General features: G+C 39.4%; 3 protein-coding genes across 3 annotated transcripts; 1 reads left to right on the forward strand and 2 right to left on the reverse strand.

The window, feature by feature from the left end:
* The first annotated feature begins 685 nt into the window (after positions 1–685).
* On the forward strand, positions 686–5,813 carry LOC126368629 (lymphocyte antigen 75-like). Its single transcript, XM_050012699.1, has 7 exons — positions 686–794; positions 1,917–2,030; positions 2,403–2,534; positions 3,345–3,542; positions 4,048–4,140; positions 4,732–4,893; positions 5,598–5,813. The coding sequence occupies exons 1-7, from the start codon at positions 698–700 to the stop codon at positions 5,795–5,797; spliced, it is 996 nt and encodes a 331-aa protein (XP_049868656.1). The 5' UTR covers positions 686–697; the 3' UTR covers positions 5,798–5,813.
* Positions 5,814–6,426: 613 nt separating this feature from the next.
* On the reverse strand, positions 6,427–14,605 carry LOC126368634 (macrophage mannose receptor 1-like). The gene is made up of 6 exons (XM_050012707.1): positions 14,433–14,605; positions 13,672–13,788; positions 10,857–10,994; positions 9,226–9,423; positions 7,459–7,716; positions 6,427–7,059 (listed from the first exon to the last, which is right to left on the reverse strand). The coding sequence occupies exons 1-6, from the start codon at positions 14,473–14,475 to the stop codon at positions 6,866–6,868; spliced, it is 948 nt and encodes a 315-aa protein (XP_049868664.1). The 5' UTR covers positions 14,476–14,605; the 3' UTR covers positions 6,427–6,865.
* A 1,176-nt stretch (positions 14,606–15,781) lies between these two features.
* LOC126368633 (macrophage mannose receptor 1-like) lies at positions 15,782–21,677 on the reverse strand. Its single transcript, XM_050012706.1, has 6 exons — positions 21,486–21,677; positions 20,512–20,625; positions 18,564–18,701; positions 17,733–17,930; positions 16,967–17,224; positions 15,782–16,170 (listed from the first exon to the last, which is right to left on the reverse strand). Exons 1-6 carry the CDS (start codon positions 21,526–21,528, stop codon positions 15,962–15,964), a joined length of 960 nt encoding a protein of 319 aa, XP_049868663.1. The 5' UTR covers positions 21,529–21,677; the 3' UTR covers positions 15,782–15,961.
* Between the last annotated feature and the right edge of the window lie 1,457 nt (positions 21,678–23,134).

Raw genomic sequence — 23,134 nt, forward strand, 5'->3', positions numbered from 1 at the left:
TATTCTTTATTTTACTTATATAAAATATACACGCACGAGTCGTTGCCCACTGGACACCTCAAGGCGGGCATAAAAGTCGAGACAGACCACGTAACAGATGGTGTGACGTCCTCAATGCTTATCGGAGGGATTGGCTGGAGATCGCGCAGAAAAGAGGGGAGTGGAAAAATCAAGGGGAAGCCTTTGCCCAGCAGTGGGATCGAATAGGCTAGACGTATAAAAAACTTGAATAAATAAATTAAAAAAGAAACATGAAAGAAACCAGTTAAATTAAGAAGACGAGACGCACAATACTTTCAATACAAACCATCTTACTAAGTACGACTGCAAGGCGGCTTGATTTTATGTATGTCTTTTCCACATAGCTTTTATGATGGAATGGAAGCGAACCCAACTGGGCACCCTCAGGCCTGTTGTCTTAAATGTTGTACCGGATGAGCGCTCCCCATTTGTCCAGCCAAGTAGTTAGCGGCAAATCTACAATAAATCACGTCAAAAAAAGGTGTCTTGTACCTCGGCCCAACTCGATGTGATTTCGAGGACGTGACTTTCGTTACCTACCCAAAATGTTATACTTACAAACGTTCGAAAAGTTACTCGATAGCCTGTCGCAGCAAGGTTGTTATTCGCAACAAAATCAAAACGATTTACATTTTTCCTTAATAAGTATTAGTATGGTATAAAGTTGAGAACCGGAATGGTCCCCTCGCATACACCTCTAAACATTCAAAGACACCCAAACATAATGTTATTCGTATTCATTTTGAGTTTTTTAGCGTTTAGTTTAATAACAGGTTAGTTATAGTTTCTTTTATCTTTTCTTTTCGTGGGTTTTCCTCACTCATTGCTCTGTGTATTTTAAATTATACTATTGGTAAAGTTTTCTTCGAAGTGAAAAAAATGTAAACGTGAAATCAGTGATCTTATTTAAGAAAGAGTGAATTATTTGTGCTACGAGATTCGATATTTGAATATCAGTGAAGTTCGCCTGGATTAAAAGTACTCTGTGGTTTTCCTAGACGAGTGTACTATTTAAAAAAACATCAGGCAGAAGAGTTGCCATATTATGTTCATTGGCATTTTGGACATCAATTCTAAGTGTGTTCAACCACTCAGGGTCTTTCCTAAATCTTCTTCTATCGTGTGGGTTGTGAGGTAGAGTACCAACCTCATTAACCCTGGTGTCAGGGTCACTATTGAGCCGCCAAGGAACCCTGACATAGCTCATGTAATGACTACTTGCTTATATCAGTAAGATTCGTAAATTATAGACTATCTAATGAGCAATAATGGCACCATTATGAATTATCATAATACACGTTAAAACTGGAAAATAAATTATCGCAAATGTCCTGTCTAAAATGTTGAACTGATCTTTGGGCGGTGGAGCGATACTGTGATCATTACACTTCACTTCACTTCAGCTCACCTGACTTCATTTCATTTTTGTTACCACACGGTTCGTAACCAATATCAAGATAATGTTGGAATGGGAACAAATGTCATATTGATGTCCTGTATCTTTGCCTACCTCGATTGGGATACTGCCATGACTTTATATAAGTTTAAGTATATTGAAAATATATGGTCATCATCTCCCCAGCATTATCCCGTTTTCACAGGGTACGCTTGCCCGACCTGAAGACTTGACAGGTCCGGTTTTTTACAGAAGCGATTAACCTTCCAACCTGCGAAGGGAAAACCAACCCAATACAGGTTAGGTCACATACCTCCGAAAATGCATTTCTCGGGAATGTGGGTTTTTTCACGACGCTGAGCACGTGATAATCATTCATGATCCAAACATTTAGGCCTGTGCTGGATTCGAACCTGTGATCTCAAAGTGAAAGGCAAGCGTTCTATCAACTGGGCTACTTCGGCTCATGTAATTGAAAATGTGTCGTGTCTAATTTCAGAATGTCAGAAGTTCAGGTCAGATTACGAATACTTCAGCGACGTAGACGGTTTCTTGAAATTCCATGTGATTCCGGCTAACTGGCATGAGGCTCGCCTAAGATGTACAATGGAAGGTAAGCACTGGGAGTAAGGATTAGTGATATGTCCTTTTTTGTGCCGGTTGCAGACCACGAGGTAAGTTTAATTGTTTAACGCTTAGCGTGCGTAGCTGCCCAAGTACTTAGTAATTCTGGCCGCATGCGAAAAATCCAATAAATCAGGTCGGCTCAGCGGTTTTCCATAGTTGTGTGCAGATCTGTAAACTATATAAACTCTTTCTCACTGGCACATGATGCTGGGGTCTGCTGCAAACCCGATGGAAAACTGCGAAAGCCATGCGAGCAAAGCTAAAGAAACTTACCCTAACCACCACCAATATGGCTATCAGGACAATGCCGTTGGTTCCATGATTCTCAATGTGTTAATGTAACTTTCGCATTCCACAGGTGCGGTGCTGGCGTCACCGTCAAATGCAAAAATGTTGTCGACCATGATTTCGCTGATGAAAGGCAAAACAGAAACAGTTTTCACAGGAATACATTCCACATTCTCTGGCGGAGACTTTGCTACCATAGACGGTATGTTTCTTTTTAATAGATTGTCCCACTGCTGGGCAAAGGCCTCCTCTCTGAGCTTCCATTTTCCCCTGTCCTGACCGATCTCACTCCAATCCGTCTCAAAAGCATTCAGTATCTATTAATTTAAAATAGCACCCCCTTATTGGATATACTTTAGTCGATGGGAGCATATTAATTCACGTGAAAGACATAACCTAAATGTACGCATCTCACTGCTGGGCGAAGACGTCGGCTTAACCAGGGAAGCTATGGTGCATACTTCACTAGGCTGGTTCACTGTGGGTCGGTGGAAGAGTTTGGACTAACAGTCAACTCATTTAGCAGAGTTTACAAGACAATCGAGAATATATGGCGAACGTGGATAAAAGCTGAAATACAATGTCTAAAGTTGACCTGACCTGGCTTTTAGGGCGTAGCCAAAAAAGCCGCGCAGATCTGGCGCGAGGCAGACCAAGGTATACTGAATTCTTCAAACTTGTTCATCCTATTTTACAATAGGCGATAGTATTTCGGGCATGATGGTATTCTACGAATTCTATGCAATATCTGCAACACTTCGTTCATAGCGCGTATCATATTTTAATCCTGATATTATCTTTAGTCTTCATTTGTAATAAGGCGATTAGTTTGTGTTTCGAACTGTACAAACAAATGACAGACGCGACGTAGAGCTGTTTCGCTGTAAAGACACTCGCAAAGCCAAGGCCGTGTCAATAGAGACAGTATAATTTTAAACCAACCATATTTCTCAGATTTATCTAACTTCTTTTCTTTCTCTCTTATCGTCTTACCTCATCCTTCTATTTCCAGGAGTGCCAATATCAGCGGTCCCTGCGCCCTGGGACCCGAGTCAACCAGACAACAAGTACAACAGGGAGAACTGCATCATTTTGCGCATCACCGAACGCATCGCAGACGTGAAGTGCGATAACGTGCATCGGTACATGTGCTATAGGAAGCACGACGCCACCACCAATGCCCAGAATGAGTGTGGAACTATTGATAGTCGTAAGTTCTCTTGCTTGCTTCTTTACTAGAACAATTTATTACTACACTAGCACATCAGAACTTGTTATTTACAAGATGAGACAGATATATATTTTCGCACGCGAGTTGAAGGCGAGCATTTCCAAAATAAGCCCCCTGCGCTCTTCGTTTAAGTAGTGTTGTTTATTTATTTCTGTAGAACACTTTTTATACATAATTTTGATAAGAAATAAGACACTTATCTAAAGGCCTTAGAAATACTTCCTGTTACATCTTCCCGGGCATGTCCTTCAAAGAGATAACGTCCTTTTCTCAACAAAGTTCACCATTATAATGGGCGATAGGCAAACCGGTCACGAATCCTGGAAACCACAATCATGATATCTATCAGTTATCTAAGAACCAAATATAAAGTCGAATTCAATGCACACAGTGTTTTGATTTTGTTAACCAGGTTTCGAGAAGTCACAATGCACGGAAACTCTGATCAGGGCTATTTATATCCAAGATTTATTTACCATTCCAGAGTATGAACTGGCGCAAGAAACTGGCCACTGTTACAAGTTCCACAGGACCCCACGCACCTGGTCGCGCGCCCACATGGCGTGCACTGCTGAAGGTAAATACCCATCTGTATACTATGTAAATGCGAAAGCATACCCCATACCTCGTTTTACACAGACACTACACGTAGACGTTATCATAAGGCGCATTTGTGTGTGTCACGTCTGACGCCCATGCCATTGAATGCTAAAGTAAGACCGAGGGGGTGAGGTAAACAGGGGAGTGGAGAGATACTGTTCTATACTTTACGAAGCCACTGACAATGCCGTAAGCGTGGCCAATTTATTGGGCAGCAAAAATTTATTATCGATCGCCATCGACTCGCAAAGAAGAGAAGATACATATTATTCCTTATTCGATGGCGAAAGATTACTGACATTATGATTGATTGCGAAATCTCAGAAGCCACAAGTGCTAGGAGTTTCAAATATTCCATAACATATTTTCGGTCTTAGGTGCTCAAAAAACGGGATTTTGCAAAATTCATCACCTAAGGGGATAAAAGGGGTGGTAAAGTTTAGGATAACAGATAATAATTATGTGGAAAAGTTAATCCCTATTTGTCTTGGCCACGTCATGACTGGAGAACGTCGAGGGTGGGGTGGAGTGTCTCTTCTTCATTATTCTTTGCTTTTGGTACAATAAGGTGGCTACCTGGTGATCATCAACAGCCAGGAGGAAGCCAACGTCATCAGCAGAATTTTCAATGCCGTCCCACCATCGGAGATCACCGTCATACAAGACCAACACCTCGCTTACGTTGGTGTGCAAGACTGGGGTGAACACGGCACCTGGATGACTGTTCATGGTAAGTTTGTTTCTTCTTTTGTTATTGATGACTAAGATTGGGAAAGCAATGTTAAGTTGATTTGGACACGTGGAGCTGATGATGAATAATAGGATTACAAAAGCGGTACCTAAGGCGAAGGTTGTTGCGAGAGCTGGCAGAATACCTAGAAGAACGTACATTGACCAAATTGGGAATGTCTTTAAAAAAGGTGATGATCTACACCTTAATTCAGTTACTTTGAAGGTCATGGGTGTCGCCAGCAAACTTTGCCTTAAAGGTGCGGTTACAAGTAGAACAATATAATAAGAAGAAATAGCACTACAATGGGTCTAAAGTAAATTATCTATAAATTCTAAACTAGAAATATAATCCAGCCTATGATTATCAAAAATTAATCTCATTTTTCATTTGACTGATTTAATTAAGAATTACATAACAAATAAGGCAATAAGCCCAAATTGTACTGTATTCATGTGTTATGTCTGATTGTTGAAATTTAGTTCTGTGCAATAAAGTATATTTGATTTGATTTGATTTGAACAAAGAGTAACAATTATTGGCCACGTTCGCTGATGACATCATAGGTTATATATTTAAGTACATGTTTTAACGTGTCGTAAAAAGTATCTTATTTGACAAGGTTGTCCTTTTGCGTGTTCTATTAGAACGACTACGCATATCCGAAAACGATTCTTAAGATAGGTATTCATTTTGTTCCCCAGGTCAGAGCCTGCAGGAGGCAGGGTACAGCAAATGGGGCAGAGAGGGGCAAGAGCCTAACAACTTCACGGGCGCCCACACTAAATGGGTCGGCGAGTACTGCCTCTCCATCTACACCAACGCCGAGCTGAACGACATCTGGTGCGAGTACATCATGGGCTTCTTCTGCGAGAAGGATCCTAAGAGCTTAGCTATTGAATAATAAAATATTTTTAACACATCGGACTTTAATATTACTGATTTAGGTACTTAGATTGAGAAGGGAATGTTAAGTAGGTTAAGACACGAATAATGGACGAAGGATCTCTCTCTCTTGGTCGGTCCCTCATATCTGAGGATCGTGGTCAGCATCAGGATTGCACCTGGAGCGTATGATCTGCCTCCACCGGTTCCTGTCCAGCGCTTCCCTTACTACTGTGTAGAACTTGGATGACGACGCGTCTTTCACTTGATCAGTCCATCTAGTCGGTGAACGACCACGCGATGAAGGATAAAGGATTACAAAAGCGGTAGGTATAAGGCGAGGGCTGGCAGAGGAAGACCTAGAAGGACATTGACCAAATTGGGAATGTTTACAGTGTACCGCCGTGCGTGTATGAACGATTGATGAATGTGCAAATGGAATTCCATAGTCTCTACTTACCCAGTGGGAAATAGGTGTGGAGTTTTTTACCAACTTCAAAAAAGGAGGAGGTTCTCAATTCGACCGTATTTTTTTATATGTACGTAATATAAGCGTCTTTAAAAGCAACTCCGATGCTAACCGTTCCTTGACGAATATGATTTATATCTTTTTGGCTCACGCTTAATCTTCTAATAAAACTGCAAAACTTTTTTTTTATTAAATTAACGTTTATTGCTTACTGTTAATGTATATAAATGCGATTACAAACAAAAAATCTTAGGAGATTGCAAGTATAAATATGGGGTGCTAGTGACACCGTAATGAAAACTTTGAGCGATAATTAAGACCATGATTCTGAGTGGAGATCAAGTGGAATTTTGTAAAATTCATGAAAATTTTATTTTCAGTCGCATATTGTGCTTTAAGCTGCTTAAAACCAAATTTAAAATAAAAATTGTGACCATTGTCATCATCATCATCATAAGCAACCTGTACACGTCCCACTGCTGAGCACAGGCCTCAATCAAACATCAATCAATCATCAGCCATCAATGTCAAATCATTTATTTTCTATTTAAGTTCTATTTTGTTTTCGTTACGGTGTCACGCCCTGTATTCTGTCCATCATTCCTATTATTCTTTGGATCAGTTGCTGCCTTGTTCCTGTTCCTCATTTAAACTGCCAGGTAGCTTCTCACAGAAGAACGGTACAGGGTCTTTGCACCAGATATCATTCAGTTTAGCTGATCGGAATACGCTTCCACAGTATTCTCCTGCAGTGGCGTTGTCGGGCTGATTTGGTTCCCAGATGTTGTAACCAGCTTCATCCAACGATTGTCCTGAAATACGACAAAAATATAATTAAATTACGACTCTTCTTCTATCGTGTGGGTTGTGAGGTGGATTACCAACCCCACCAACCCTAGTGTCAGAGTTAATGTTGAGCCGCTAAATGCCCATGGCTCACTTACACCAGTAAGTAGAAACTGGGGCCAACGGCTTAACGTGCCTTCCGAAACACGAACCATCTTTCTTTTCGGTCAATCAGGTGATCAGGCTGTAATGTCCTATAACCAAATTAGGGAGCACAACGTGATTTTCGTAATGTGTCCCCACCGGGATTTGGACTCGGCACCTCCGGATCATGAGCCCAACGCTCAAACCACTGGACCACGGAAGCCGTAATACACGACTAATAACGTACTGTCGACTGGTACCTCTTGAGTAACAAAACTCACCATGAATAGTCAGCCAGGAGTGCGAATGAATGTCGTTCCACTTGTTAAAGCCAATAGCAGCAATATCCTTGTGTTTGGCGCGTACGACATGGCCAGGGTATTGGGCGAATAACTCCCTGAGGATTTGAGCTTCTGTCTCGCTGTTGATGATGGCCAGATACCCTCCTTCTGCGACGCAGGTCTTGAAGGCGCCCGACCAGGGGCGGCCGATGTTGTGGAACTTGTAGCAGCTGTGAGTGCGTTCGTCCAACTTGTAAGCTGTAACAACAGGGTATTTCGATTCAATTCGAAACACTTTAAGCACAACATAAAGATAAGCTTTTTCACTGGGTCAAAGATCAAATATAAAATGCTAATCTAGAAATGGAAGTCCGTCTAATTTTTCGTTTTGAAACTATCAATTTTCGATTAAACTACAAATACTGTCCATTATTTACATAGAAATTCAATAGAAAATATCTCATTTAACTAGAGTGCAAAAATAGCCTATCATTTTTCATATCGTCGAATGTGTTGTCAAAATCACTATATCAAGTAGGAGTGTGTTCGAATATGGTTTTGTCGATTTTTTTTTATTTGCAAGACGGAATTTACTACCTGAGCACCCTTTTTCCACGAGGTCAAACAGCTAGATACGTCAGACTAATACGGTCTTAAATTATCCAGAAAATAATGTCAAAGTACAACATCGGTGAGCTCCAACTTCTAAATGATTAAGATGACATTGTAGTATATTGTAACCTCATCAAGTTCAATGTCTTCCTAAGCTGAAAGTCAACTATAGCGATAACAGCTCGGGTTAATACAAAGGTTATCCCTCAGACGTAATCGTGAAGAATGTAGTATTATTTTTAAACTCTTTCTTTAATAACATGTATTTAGATAACAATTTTAAATTAACAACATCGAACATGATAATTATTGTGTAAAAAATGAGGAAAATGATTGGTGAAATTGTTACTAAGTGCCTATCAAAATAACAAGCAAGAGAAGTATGTTTTAGAGTTTTTGTAAAGCTGATTAAAGCAACCAACTTTATCGGTAGCTACTTGCTGATGACAGATGATGTGGACTTATTGGTAAAAGGGTCCAGTCAAGACGCTTAGCTGACAAATTAAAGGGCTAGAGCCGATCTAATCTAATCTAGCCTACAAGATCCCACTGCTGGGCAAAAGCCTCCCCTTCTTCTTTCCAATTTACGCGGTCCTGTGCGTACTCCAGCCAGTCCCTCCGGAAAGCGTCCAAGTCGTCGCGCCGTCTCTTCCGAGGTCTACCACGACGCCTGTACCCGTTATGAGGCACCCAATGCGTGACGATCCGTGCCCGAGATCAGGATGTATGTTGGATAAGTTGGATTATGACATAATGGTCGTCAACCATACTCGTTTGAGGGACCACCTTAAAGTGACTGTAACTTTTGAATGTGTACATTTTACAAATTATTAAATGGGTATACAATTGCTTCTATGCTGTTCTGGGAGCATATAAAAAAAATATAACACGTTCAGCTGCTTCTCTTCCCGGGCATGTCGTAAAAACCGACAGAGGGATTGTGTCCTCTAACATGATGGACTAATGTTATGGGCGATAGGCTGATCCCTTATCACCATAAGGTTCATCATATCCATCTTTGGACTTCGTATCAACAGTGGCTGCAAGTTGTCTTTGATTACTTGTGGCTCTGCTTACCCCATTAGGGATCACGGGCGTGAGTTTATGTATGTATGTATGTATACAATCGTTTGAGGACTTTTAATAAAATCTCACCAGGATCAACAGTTCCACAATGGTATGGCGTTGGCATATTCGGTGTATTCTTCTTGAAGCAGATGTATGGGTAGGGCTCGTTGCAGTTGACGTCAGCTATGGTCCCGTTGGGCAGCATGGCGATGCAATGCTCCTCATCATTGGTGTTATCAGGCTCGTTGGGGGCCCAAGAGGCTGTGATTTTGTCGATTGGCACACCTGTGTGGACATAAAAAACATAAGGATCAAATGTATTGTTTTAATAGTTTTTGGATTCGTCTTCTATCCTGTGGGTTGTGAGGTAAATTAACAACCTCATCAACCCTGCTGTCAGGGTTATTATTGAGCCACCAAAGGCTCGTTATTTTTCTCAAATATAAAAAAATCAAAAGAAAGGAAGAAATCTCTTTCTAAATAAAATCTTACCTGTACTGACAGTATTTTTTGTTTATTTTATATCCTCCGAAGATTTTTAATTTATTTTATATCCTTGTTATGACTATTTAAATACATATATTAAATGACATTATTAATTAATTAAAATATTAACAATACGATGATCACAATTATTTTATTAGAATTTATATACTTTAGGATTTTTATTAGAATTTCAAACATATCTTATTATAATGTTAAATATTTAAGCATTGTCGCCTTGGGACTCTACCTGTAGACAATGTTTTTGTAAACTTCAGAAATAAATGAATTTGAATTTTGTATTTTTATTTTATCTGTTCTATTGTGTACAAACATATAAATAAATAAAAAATAATGATAATAAGTACTACACGCGCCACAAACATTGTTTGTCTCGAGATAGACGTGTCCAATTACTCTTTTATAAAAATATTTATTATTGTGTTTTTATTCATATTTGTGAAAAAATAATTGCTGAAATCGGAATCTTATAAACAAAGACAAAAGAAGAATATCGTTTGTAACAAAAAACGTAATAGGATATGGTTCCGTAGCCATTTTGGCTAAAGCACATTTTGTTTTCATCTTTATTTTTAATTAAACCTAGGTATAGTAGACGACAGTTCGACATGGCAATTCTCTAGTGACGTGACGTTTTCAATATCGATATATTTTTATTATGTATGTAACAAAATGTGAATAAAATAATACCACGTTTTCATTTAAGTTAATATTTATTCATCTGAATCATCTAACGTATCGCTACAAAAACTTAAAGAATCTTTGTAACAATTACTTTTCCGTTCAATGTCACAATTTTCTAACACTTTTCTAGCTAGTTCTCGAGCTTGAGAGTAAATTATTGGTTTTTTGCTTGAACACGCGACGAAGATGCAACCGTAGCCATTTTTAAAACACAATAGTTATAAATTATGTGAGCGAAATTATAAATCGATAAACGCGGTCGATACGGACTCGTGCGACACTAAGGGCCAACTCACACCGAAAGAGCGGCGAAGGGCAGCGAAGCGGAGCGCAGTTTCAGTGTCATGAGAATTTTAACTTAATTTTTATTATTATAAATACTATTATCGCATGAGAAACTCGAACGTAATCATATAATGATCCAAACATGAATTCAAAAACAGATTCGACAATCATTGGTTTACGCCTGCACTGGATTCGAACCTGCGACCTCAAAGTGAGAGGCAAGCGGTCTACCAATATATACATACCCTCAACGGAGAAGAAGTCTCCTTTAGAGAAGATGTCGCTGACTCCAGTGAACACGCCGCGCTTCGCCCTGCTCAGGCCGATCACTATCTTCATTGCCTGCAGGAGTTCATTGTTCACGGGGGATGCCAGAACACTGCCTGAAATATATAATATTTGTTTTTGTATCCTTCATTACATTAACAATTATCAGCCTCTATACGTCTTTTTTGAGGAGCTCGGTGGCGCAGCGGTTAACGCGCTCGGTATGCGATTGTTGAAGTTAAGCAACTTTCGCAAAGGCCGGTCATAGGATGGGTGACCACAAAAAAAAGTTTTCATCTCGAGATCCTCCGTGCTTCGGAAGGCACGTTAAGCCGTTGGTCCCGGCTGCATTAGCAGTCGTTAATAACCATCAATCCGCACTGGGCCCGCGTGGTGGTTTAAGGCCCGATCTCCGTATCCATCCATAGGGAAGGCCCGTGCCCCAGCAGTGGGGACGTTAATGGGCTGATGATGATGATGATGATACGTCCTTTACACTATTGTCCCCAACTCTACCTACTACGATCCTAACACACCATTTTCGCATCTTCCACTCTCGTCAAAACTATAGCCGCCTCTGTGGTCCAGTGGTTGAGCGTTGGGCTCACGATCCGGAGGTCCCAGGTTCGATTCTCAGTGGGTACATATCACAAAAATTACTTTGTGGTCCCTAGTTTGGTTAGGACATTACTGGCTGATCACCAGTTTGTCCGAAAGTAAGATGAACCGTGCTTCGGAAAGCACGTTAATCCGTTGGTCCCGGTTACTACGTATCAATGATAATGCTGACACCAGGGTTGATGAGGTTGGTAATCCACCTCACAACCCACACGATATTATTCCTTATTCTATGACAGTACTCTCGCTGTAATGTCTGTAATGGTCGATAGCCAACTGTGTTTATAATTGGAGATCACAAATATATTTTGAGTCATAAAGTTAGTCATAGGTGGTTAAAAAGTAAAAACAGGCATCATACTTTGGGTTTTTCGCCCAGGGAAGACCCTGGCGCGAGAACACTGACCTGTTTACCGACCGTGACATTGGTACCCATTCTGACTGCTTTAATACCAGTGCCGTCCTTTACTTTAAATAAGTGCAAGACAGGGATAGCGCTAGTTTTAAAACAGAAAATAAACTTATTATTGGTGTCTGCCATATTTCGGCACCTTTATAGAATAATAATGATATCAATTCTAAAAATAATCGTGGTCGACGATTTCCCTCAATCAGCGCTTATCGCTATCGACCCACTAGAGTCGATTAATTCTTTCAAATATTTTTCATCTCAGACGACGCCCACCTAGACACCCTCAGGCCTGTTGTCTTAAACGTTGTACCGGGTGAGAGCCTTCAGCGCTCCCCGTTTGTCCGGCCAAGCAGTTAATGCCATCTGCGGCAAATCTACAATAAGTCACGTCAAAAAAAATAATCTAAAAATAATTTTATGCTAAAATGATTACAATGTTCTTTTTTGACTTAACGACTCAAAAATCGGAAATCAGAATCATTCAACATATTTATCATGGATAAACTTTGTTGAAGGTCAATTTAACATTTTTGAATCTACGTCATTTCGCAAAGTGTGAAGAAATGACAAGCAACTGCGACTAACACACTTTTTTTTAACGGATCTTCGGCGCTCTCCATTTGTCCAGCCAAGTAATGAATCCACAATAATTCTTGTGACAAAAAGATATCCTTATTCATTACTTCGGTAGTGCAGTTTTCACTAACACAGTTGGCGATCATTATAGACGGCGATACGGCTCACCATCTATCACGTTGGTCTAACGGAAAGCTCGGTGAGGTGTGAGTACTCAGTTCATCTTGCGATGGATGTATCTCTGACTACCCTAATTGGGATATAGCTGTGAGCTCATGTTTAAGGCAGTCGGTGGGGAAACCCATGATAACATAAACAAAACAACTGTAAGGTCAAGTTGTTTGATTATCGTTTGCTGACCACAAAAACTGGTCAAGTGCACGCCGGAATTAAAGACTGTTTCACATCTTGCTGATAACTGCCTGATTTCGTATCCGGAACTTATCTGGCAGATCTGCTTCGTCTATTTTGTCGGTTGTGAGGTGGATTACCGCAGCAACCTTAGTGACAGGGTTACTATTGAGCTGGCAAATTGGCATGGGTATGTAACGACAGTAAGTAGTAACCGGAATTAACGGCTTCCGAAACACCTGTAGTCATTGTAATCCTATTGCAGTCTGAACACCCGATTATCCATTCTACAGAAGACAATTTAACAGTCGTTTCCGGCTACTATTTACTTAAGTATCTACCTATGTAAGTAGTTGTTACTTCATTCTTGTCATGTCTTTATTTATTTATTATTAGCGACCCGCCCCGGTTTCGCTCGGGTGCAATGCTGAGGAAAAACCGAAATTATTTACGACATCACATTAAAAACCTCAAAAATAACCCTTTCAAAATAACAGTATTTCACCACTATTTAATGGATGTTATTATACATATAAACCTTCCTCTTGAATCACTCTATTTATTAAAAAAACCGCATCAAAATCCGTTGCGTAGTTTTAAAGATTTAAGCGTACATATATAGGGACAGAAAAAGCGACTTTGTTTTATACTATTTAGTGATAGTGCATCAACCGTAGTACCTACATACAAATACACAATAGAAATACACTTAACTAACTTAAATATACTTTTAGCGGCTCAATAGTAACCCTGGCACCAGGGTTTATGAGGTTGGTCATCGACCTCACGGCTCACGCGAGAGAAGAATATTAAGTATCACTGTATTTAAAGCTCACCTTCGAGAGTGCACCGCTGTCGCGCGTCATCCCATGTCGTCGGCATCTGGTGAAGTTTCATCCATCCGTCCACCTCATTGTAGTACGTGTAGTCACTCCTGAAGTGCCGAGCTGCGTCTACGTAACGGAGAATACTTCGATGTAACAATAATTATGTATGTCACAATACAATAAGTACAACGACAACCTCTGTGGTCCAGTGGCTGAGCGATGTGCTCACGATCCGGTGGTCCCACAAATCACAAATATCACTTTGTGATCCCTAGTTTGGTTAGGACATTACAGGCTGATCACCTGATTGTTCAAAAGTAAAATGATCCGTGCTTCGGAAGGCACGTTAAGCCGTTGGTCCTGGTTACTATTTATTTACTGATGTAAGTACGTAGTCGTTACATGAGTCAGGTCCGGGGCCTATGGCGGCTCAATAATAACCCTGATACCAGGGTTGATGGGGTTGGTAATCCACCTCACACTCACAATCCACACGATTGAAGGAGAAGAAGATAAGTACCTACAACGTGTATACGTGTTGTGGGTATGATGTGATGAAAAAACAATGAACTCTAGCTTTATTTCCCTGGCATTTGGGAAAATGAAACTGAATTCTGAAAAAAAATACTATGCAGCGCCAAGTAACAAACAGTCACTAAATACCTAAATTACATAATAATATGTAAAAATTACCATTTCGCTTTTTGACAATAATAACAAATAAATCGTGCATTTAAATTTAATTCAAATAATAATATAACCACACTTACCTATAAAAAAAACACAACACACAAACACTAGCAGTCGATACATTTCGCAAAAACAAAATGGCGTTTTTTAAAATAAAATCTTTTACAAAATTTGATTATGGCACAGACTGCAGATTGTTGCGCACCGTCTTGCGCAGGCGTCGTTTACATGTGCGCGTAGTTTCTTACATTGATGTCTCTTATACTTTGCTAGTAGAAGCTATCTGTAGTTTCTGCATATTTATCCTGTTACGCGAACTTGTCTTGATCTTTCCGATAACCAGTTCGGTTTTGTTTATTTTTTAAAACTATTATCAATTTTATACCAGTGCTCAACTTTAGTTAAGCTTGTTTATTTGCATTATCTTTTTTAAAAGATAAAACACGTGAGTTACCTATGTATGGGTTGACTCAAGAACGGCTGGACCGATTTTGAAACAATAATCACACAAAACAAGAAGGAGAAACTTATTCTAACGCCGATTTTGATGATCTTTGAATTTGAATTATTTACCCAAATAACAGAATAAGTACTAAAATACTGGAAAAAATAAGAAAATAAGTCTCTTCATTTGTTATTTTAGTGTGAATTGGTACTGAGATCTGACATTCGGACCTTTCCAGTAATATTAAGTAAAACGAAATAAGCTTGTTACATAATATGTACCTAATTTATTTTTTGACGTTGAAAAAGCCATTTTTGAAGAATAATATTTTTGATTATTTTTTGAAATTCATTTATTTCGAACAACCTGGGGGGTTAAAAGGGCCACATCGAAGCAATTCATCAAAAAAGCAATATTCCTTTTTGACATTAATTGTTGGCATTGCGTACTTACTTAATATGCGCAAATGTCAATGCAAAAAAAGCAAGTATTGCTTTTTAGATGAATTGCTTCGACGTGGCCTTTTTAACTTCAGTGTTCCATATTATTATATTTTTACTACTATACCTATTAGTATACAAATATACTTTTTTGCACCAAAACACATGTAAATATATAAAAGGAGAAACTGACTGACTGACAAATCAACGCACAGCCTAAACGGCTAAACGTAGGCACTTGAAATTTGGAAGGGACGTAGCTTAGGTCCCGTAGAGGTGCACTAAGAAATGAATTCCCGAAATTCCCACGGGAACGGCAATTAGCGAGAAAATCCTTTTGTATGAAAAATCTAAACTGCATAAGTTAGATGCTTGAAATTTGACATGCACTCCCACACACACAAAGATCTCTCTTTTATAAAACGCCACGCGGACGAAGTCGCGGGCAAAAACTAGTAACAATTATAATTTAACTTATCCATAGGTATCTATGTCACTAGCGGCTTTATCGCTTAGCGATGTAACAACATCCAAGTGTAAAGAATATTTTTAATACGCAGTTTTAATATTTTATTAATCAATTGGATTTGCTCTTGCCACAATTCTGCCTCTTAAAGAGGTTAAGAAAGTATCGACGGTGTTATATAAATAGTAAATTTCAATCTGGGGACACGGTAGGGCCCGGCCAAGACGAGCATCCACTTTTTGTAAAATAAAGAATACATCAGTTTGAATTAATGTCGGTAACACTATCCTGTTCATTCTCGATCAAGCTCCCAGGAAGTTTTTCGCAGAAGAAAGGTATGGCTTCATGGCATCTCATGTCATTGAGCTTGCCTGATCGGTATATGCTGCCACAGTACTCTCCTGGAGTAGCGTTATTTGGTGTGTTCGGCTCCCATACCTCGTAGCCAGCTTCTTGCAACGTTTGCCCTGAAGTAAAAAGAAAAAAAAATAAGTTTGAAAACTGAAACCCGACTACGGAAAAATCACGCTCTAAAAAAAGTATGAAACAAGCAAATATTATTTTCTATTCTCTGAAATTCTTCCGAATAGTGATGTTTAGCAGATAGTCGTGGTCGCATGCCGTGGTAAGCCAACTCTTAGGACAGATTGGCATTTGCCAGGATAAGCGTGTTAACCATTGCACCACCGATTTTTTTTCCATGACCCGGTGCCACCGGGTCCTATTCTATCCATGCAAAAAAAATCTATCTATATCGTCATTACTTAGTATTACTTACTTAGTTATTGTTAATTATTAATTTATTACTTCTGTCTACTTCTCAGTGATGCATGTATTAGTTATAAGTAGAGTCTTCATTGGCTAATGTACAAACTATTTGCATTTTATAAATTGTTATATAAGCTATTTTTTTCCCGATTTGAAATAAATAAATTATGTCGACAACAGCACCATCTATCCGAAAACCTGAGAACTAATATGTTTTAGACCGATCATACAAAGTGTAAAATCAAAATAGGTATATTAAGAGAAGGTGCAGGTCGTGTCGTATCGGGAGGTGAAGGTTTTGGCGGGAAGAAGAGAGGAATGGCGATTACTCCACCGACAAGAGCGCAGCTCTTAAATAGAGAGAGAGAGAGAGAGAAGTATATTATAATTGCACATGGTTGCGTTGTAGCGTTGCCCACTTCATTAGAAATTTCAGGCAACACAGCTGTGTACGTATATGTATGTACGAATATAAAAACAACAAATCAAACTCACCATGAATAGTCAACCAAGAATACGAAGAGGTCTCTCCCCACTTGTTGAATCCAATGGAAGCTACGTGCGGATATTTAGCTTTAACTATGTTATCTGGGTTCTTAGCGTACATCTCTTTGAGGACTTGAGCCTCTGTGTCGCTATTGATGATCGCCAGATGTCCTCCTTCCGCGACGCAGGTCTTGAATGCTCCGGGCCAGGGCCGACCTATGCGATGGAACTTGTAGCAACTACCAGTCCGGCTTTCTAACTTGTATTCTGTTGAAGAAATATCACTACATAGTATAAAACAATGTCACTTTTTCTGTCCCTATATCTTTATGTGCGCTTAAATCTTTAAAACTACGCAACGGATTTTGATGCGGTTTTTTTTAATAGATAGAGTGATTCAAGAGGAAGGTTTATATGTATAATAACATCCATTAAATAGTGGAGGAATACTGTTTTTTTTGAGGTTTTTGATGTGATGTCATAAATAATTTAATTTTTTCCTCAGAATTGCACCCGAGCGAAGCCAGGGCGAGTCGCTAGTATATTATATTTTTATATGTACAATAATAATTATCATTACTTTTCGAACACATGCTTGGATCATAAATGATTATCTCACGCTCAGCAGTAAAGGAAAACATCGTTTCGGAGGTATGTGACTGTTACTTCTTGGGCTGGTTGGGTTGGTCAGACTGTTAAGCCACGTAAGGACACCAGGGTTGATGAGGATGGTAATCCACCTCACAAACCACACGTTAGAAGAAGAATGTTTTACCAGGATCAACAGTTCCACAGTGGTATGGCGTTGGCATGTTTGGTGTATTCTGCTTGAAGCAGATGTATGGGTAGGGCTCGTTGCAGTTGACGTCGGCTATGGTCCCGTTGGGCAGCATGGCGATGCAATGCTCCTCATTCTTCTTGTTATCAGGCTCGCTGGGGGCCCAGTCCGCTGAGATCTTGCCAATGGGAATTCCTGTGATCATACGAAAAAACATTCAAGTGTGTTTAGTCTTAACTTACACGACCTGTGGACGTTCCACTGCTGGCTACAGGCGTCCGGCGCCCCTTCAACCAACAGGAGGAGTTATACTTACAATGTTAAGGACTACTTTTACTCTTTTCATTATACTATTCATTGAATTTTTGTTTAAAATACATACTTAATGAAGGATCCCAATTAGTTCTAATGAGATGTACGTATGGACAGAAGAAACATATTTTTACCGGTTGGTTTAGATAACTGAGATCTGTGGCCAATGTATTCATTTTTCGTAGCCTCTGTTGAGAACTAAGCTCACGATCCGGAGGTCCCGGGTTGGAATCATGGTGGGAATATACCAGAAACAATACTTTATGGTCTCTAGTTTGGTTAGGACGTGGTTAGGACATTGCAGGCTGATCACCCGATAGTCCGAAAGTAAGATGATTCATGACAATTTTTAAATAGATTGCCAAAATAGTAGTCATCATTAGCACTGGTAGTGGTTGCCTGGAAAAAAAATCTTTAAAGCAATAAGGCCGCCCAATTGTACTTTATCCTGTATTAAAATAAAGTTCTGTCCAATAAAGTAAATGTATTTGATTTGGTGGAATTTGTTACTGATACCTTCTACAGAGAAGAAGTCTCCTGGAGAGAAGATGTCGCTGACTCCAGTGAACACGCCGCGCTTCGCCCTGCTCTGGCCGATCACTATCTTCATTGCCTGCAGGAGTTCATTGTTCACCGGCGACGCTAAGACACTACCTGAAAGAGTTGTTTTTTTAAAAGAGATATTTCTGAAACATTTCTAAGTAACTAATGTCTACAATTACTTATTCAAATTTTCCTCCACCAACCCGCATTGGAGCAGCGTGGTGGAGTATGCTCCATACCCCTCTGGTTGATTGAGGGGAGGCCTGTGCCCAGCAGTGGGACGTATATAGGCTGTTTATGTATGTTATCTATATTTTCCTTACGCTAATAAAGAGCTTCGGATACTTTTTTCAGATTCGAGACTTCTTCCAGACTTGTATTAGGTACCTGATTCAAAAGAACTCGAAAGAGAGCTCGAGAGTGGTCTTTGGCTGACGCCTTAGTCTGAAATAATTCAAAACATTTTTCGTTTTGGACACTTGACGTGTGTTCCATAAAATAAATAAATTAAATAGAAAAAAGAAAACGTTTTTCGTTAGTTTTAGATCTGTCTTTATTTAGTAATCAGAATTTCATAATTTATCTTGAACCTAGTACAAACCAATGTAGCAGTCTAATACTTTTTTTTTAGTTCACGGACCTACATATTTATTGTGCGGGCCGATGAGCTGCCGGTGAGTGGCTTCTCGTTTTCCCGGTGTCTAACTGGGGTGTAGGTACTCACATTTTATTTTATTTTAAGTATTTCATTTTATGTTTTCAATATTATACTTACCTCCTATTATCATATATCTAACATAGTGTGTAAGATTTTCTTTTGTACTAACCATCTATGGACTTTTTTGTCTGCAAATAAATGATTTTTATTTTTATTTATTTAATACTAAGCAGTATTAGACGATTTTCGTCGAAGTCTTTTAACGTGACGTTAACGTTTTTACAATAAAATACCAGATAATATTTTAAATTTGTCAGAAAATAAATTTAAAGCTCACGTGAAGCTTACTTTATGTAAAAAAGCTTATTATAAGATTAATGACTACCTAAATGATAAAAATGTCTGGTATTTAATGTGTTCCTCTAGTTATTAAATAACTTGTAATGTATATCCTCATTGGTTTTTAAAAGATGTGTTGCTGTTGCAGTTTCTTGTCATTTCTTCTCCTCAGCCATAACACCTTGCGAAATGACGTAAATTCGAAAATGTTACATTGACCTTCAACAAGTTTATCCATGATAATTACGTTGAATAAATGATTCTGATTTCTGATTTCGTGTTTGAGTCTCATAATCATAATCATTTATTGCAAGTCACAGTTATACATAGGTGGTATACACGATATGTTAGGTACATTGTGACGCTGGGGCACAGCAACTTGAGCATAACATTTGTTACGTGGTCAGAATTTATATTCATACAATAAGCTCATCATCATCATAAGCCCATTAACGTCCCCACTGCTGGGGCACGGGCCTTCCCTGTGGATGGATAGGGAGATCGGGCCTTAAACCACCACGCGGGCCCAGTGCGGATTGATGGTTATCAACGACCGCTAATGCAGCCGGGACCAACGGCTTAACGTGCCTTCCGAAGCACGGAGGAGCTCGAGATGAAAACTTTTTTTTTGTGGTCACCCATCCTATGACCGGCCTTTGCGAAAGTTGCTTAACTTCAACAATCGCAGACCGAGCGTATTAACCGCTGCGCCACCGAGCTCCTCATTACAATAAGCTATAACCAATTATCTATTTAACAATTTATGTAACGTATTATATATATTCTAGTATAAATTATATAAATATTATTAACATTTTATCAAGAAATAACTATTAATAGAATTATACGAATAGTCTAATAGTAATAATTATCATTCCGGCCACATGCGGCTTAACGACAATTAAAAAAAAAGACTCTTCTTACCTTCTAGAGTGCATCGCTGTCGAGCGTCGTCCCATGTCGTCGGCATCTGATGAAGTTTCATCCATCCGTTCAGTTCGTGGTAATACGTGTAGTCACTCCTGAAGTGCCGCGCATCTAAGTATCAAGAAACACACTCATTAGCCCCGATTCCTGCAGACACCTCCTAATATTACTTTGCGAAAGTTGCTTAACTTCAACAATCGCAGACCATATCCTTATCAGCCGAAAAGGACATATTACAGTTTGTTTAACCTCTCATATGCCGAGATACCAGACACAATAGATTTTACATTGTGTCTGGTCGAGATCCGCGTTCCGGCGTTCGAAAGATTAACAAAAAGGTTTGTTGGTTTGTAGGTTTAGGTTATAATTTGTTTTATATTAGAATAAGTGATTTCTAAATAATTTGTACGCGTATGGATGTCTATCTATATAATATTATACGTTGAATATCTCTCTCGTCACGTAGGTCAGCTAGAAGAAATCTCTTTGCTTAGAGATAAGCTTACCTGTACTATCTGTTTTCTTTGTATGTTCCTTGTATCTGTTTTATTGTGTACAGATAAATATTTACGGCCTCCGTGGTCCAGTGGTTGAGCGTTGGGCTCACGATCCGGAGGTCCCGGGTTCGAATCCCGGTGGGAACAAATTACAAAAATCACTTTGTTGTGATCCCTAGTTTGGTTAGGACATTACAAGCTGATCACCTGATTGTCCGAAAGTAAGACGATCCGTGCTTTGGAAGGCACGTTAAGCCGTTGGTCCCGGTTACTTTTTACTGGTGTAAGTACGTAGTCGTTACATGAGTCATGTCAGGGGCCTTTGGCGGCTCAATAGTAACCCTGACACTAGGGTTGATGAGGTAGGTAATCTACCTCACAACCCACACGATAGAAGAAGAATAAGGTCTTGATTTTTTTGTTAAAAACATAATAGCCGGGACCAACAAAAAATAATAATAAAATCAATCTTACGTATAACAGCAACACAGTGCAGTATAATCACCCAACGGTACATTTTTAAATATACAAACTTATTAATATTCAATTAATAATTTATTAATTAATTTATTTTTTAATTTATAAATTATTTATTTAATTAATATTATATTAAATTAAATTTAATTCCGGCTCAATCGTGTACTTGTCAGGGCACCGGCTTACGCAGGTGCCATCAATAAATGTGCATTGATCACTCTTAATACTTACCTATTTATACTACAATGCATGTGGTTTAAGTTATCAGTTTCTTTACATTTATCCTGGTCACAGTTATGATTTTCAACCTGTTTCTTCTGGTAGATTGCCGTCAAATGTTTTATTCACGCACAATAATAAATAAGGAAGGCACCTTAAGCCGTTGGTCCCGGTTACTACTTACTGATGTAAGTTAGTAGTCGTTACATGAGCCAGGGGCCTTTGACGGCTCAATAGTAGTAAGTAAGTGGGTTTGTCGAAGATGTTGACTTAGGGAATCTATCAATCTATATCAGCCTAAATTCATATCCAGTTTTGGACGCAGGCCTCTTCCATATTTTTCCACTTTCGAAGATCTTGGGCTATCCAAATCCAGTCATATCCTGTTATCCTGCGTGCCGTACGATGTCGTCCTTCCATCTCATTGGTGGTCTTCCTCGCGGTCTTGTGAATGCTCGTGGGCGCCACTCTAACAATCTCCGGGTCCATCTTTCTTTGCTCATTCCCGCATCACTCCCGCCCATCTCCACTTGCGTTCGGAAATTACTTTTACCCCATCCCTAACCTTGGTTATACGGGACTACAGCACATTATATTCCCTTTTATCCGGGGTCGTAAGCAGCACGCGTAAGTCCTAAAAATAACCTGCACAGGGACTTAACCGGCATAATTGTTTTGACTTAATTATTAAACAGGAAAATGATAAGTCTTAGCAACAACGAAGGCAGAAAAACCGAACAATTATTAAATAACCTATTAAACCTAAATTCGGTTCGAATTATTAACATAACTTAAACAGCCTATATACGTCCCACTGCTGGGCACAGGCCTCCTCAATCAACCGGAAGGTGTATGGAGCATACTCTACCACACTGCTCCACTGCTGGTTGGTGAAGGTGTTTAGGCAGTAGCCCGGGACCAACGGCTTAGCGTGCCTTCCGAAGCACGAAATCATCTTACTTTTCGGACAATCAGGTGATTCAAGTAATGTCAGTCTCACAAAGAGATTTCAACAATTTCCCCATCGGGAATCTAACCCCAGATTGTGAGCCCAACGCTCTAACCTAACTAGACCACGGAGGCTGTCAAATTATTTATTTATTTAAAACTGGGTATAAACCAAATCCGTGACAGTTCGACGCGTGACGTATCGTAGTGTCCCTGGTTCGATTCCCGACTGGGGCTATAAACCACTGAATTCGACAATTTGAGTTTGAATTCATGTTTACCATAACACCAACTAACTAACTGGTTTAACTGTAATACCATTTTGATTGCGAATAAACATAAACAGCCTACCTATATACGTCCCACTGCCGTCCCGCACAGGCCTCCTCTCAATCAACCGGAGGGCGAATAAAATGATTATGAATTATGATTTTTTTGAGTCATACAAGTATATTCAAATTCAAAACTATCTTTATTCG

Source organism: Pectinophora gossypiella, chromosome 8 (genome assembly GCF_024362695.1).
Source record: "Pectinophora gossypiella chromosome 8, ilPecGoss1.1, whole genome shotgun sequence".
Taxonomy (NCBI): domain Eukaryota; kingdom Metazoa; phylum Arthropoda; class Insecta; order Lepidoptera; family Gelechiidae; genus Pectinophora; species Pectinophora gossypiella.

What these genes read in the sequence shown, in the direction of transcription:
- LOC126368629 (XM_050012699.1), top strand. Translation starts at nt 698, where the DNA reads ATGGTCCCCTCGCATACACCTCTAAACATTCAAAGACACCCAAACATA. An exon ending in AGACTTTGCTACCATAGACG is followed by an intron (nt 2,535 to 3,344) that starts GTATGTTTCTTT and finishes TTCTATTTCCAG; the next exon opens with GAGTGCCAATATCAGCGGTC. An exon ending in CATGGCGTGCACTGCTGAAG is followed by an intron (nt 4,141 to 4,731) that starts GTAAATACCCAT and finishes TGGTACAATAAG; the next exon opens with GTGGCTACCTGGTGATCATC.
- LOC126368634 (XM_050012707.1), bottom strand. Translation starts at nt 14,475, where the DNA reads ATGTATCGACTGCTAGTGTTTGTGTGTTGTGTTTTTTTTATAG. An exon ending in GTGTTGTGTTTTTTTTATAG is followed by an intron (nt 13,789 to 14,432) that starts GTAAGTGTGGTT and finishes TCCGTTACGTAG; the next exon opens with ACGCAGCTCGGCACTTCAGG. An exon ending in AGACTTCTTCTCCGTTGAGG is followed by an intron (nt 9,424 to 10,856) that starts GTATGTATATAT and finishes ATGTCCACACAG; the next exon opens with GTGTGCCAATCGACAAAATC.
- LOC126368633 (XM_050012706.1), bottom strand. Translation starts at nt 21,528, where the DNA reads ATGTACCGTTGGGTGATTATACTGCACTGTGTTGCTGTTATAC. An exon ending in ACAGCGATGCACTCTAGAAG is followed by an intron (nt 18,702 to 20,511) that starts GTAAGAAGAGTC and finishes CAACTCTTTCAG; the next exon opens with GTAGTGTCTTAGCGTCGCCG. An exon ending in CTGTGGAACTGTTGATCCTG is followed by an intron (nt 17,225 to 17,732) that starts GTAAAACATTCT and finishes TTTCTTCAACAG; the next exon opens with AATACAAGTTAGAAAGCCGG.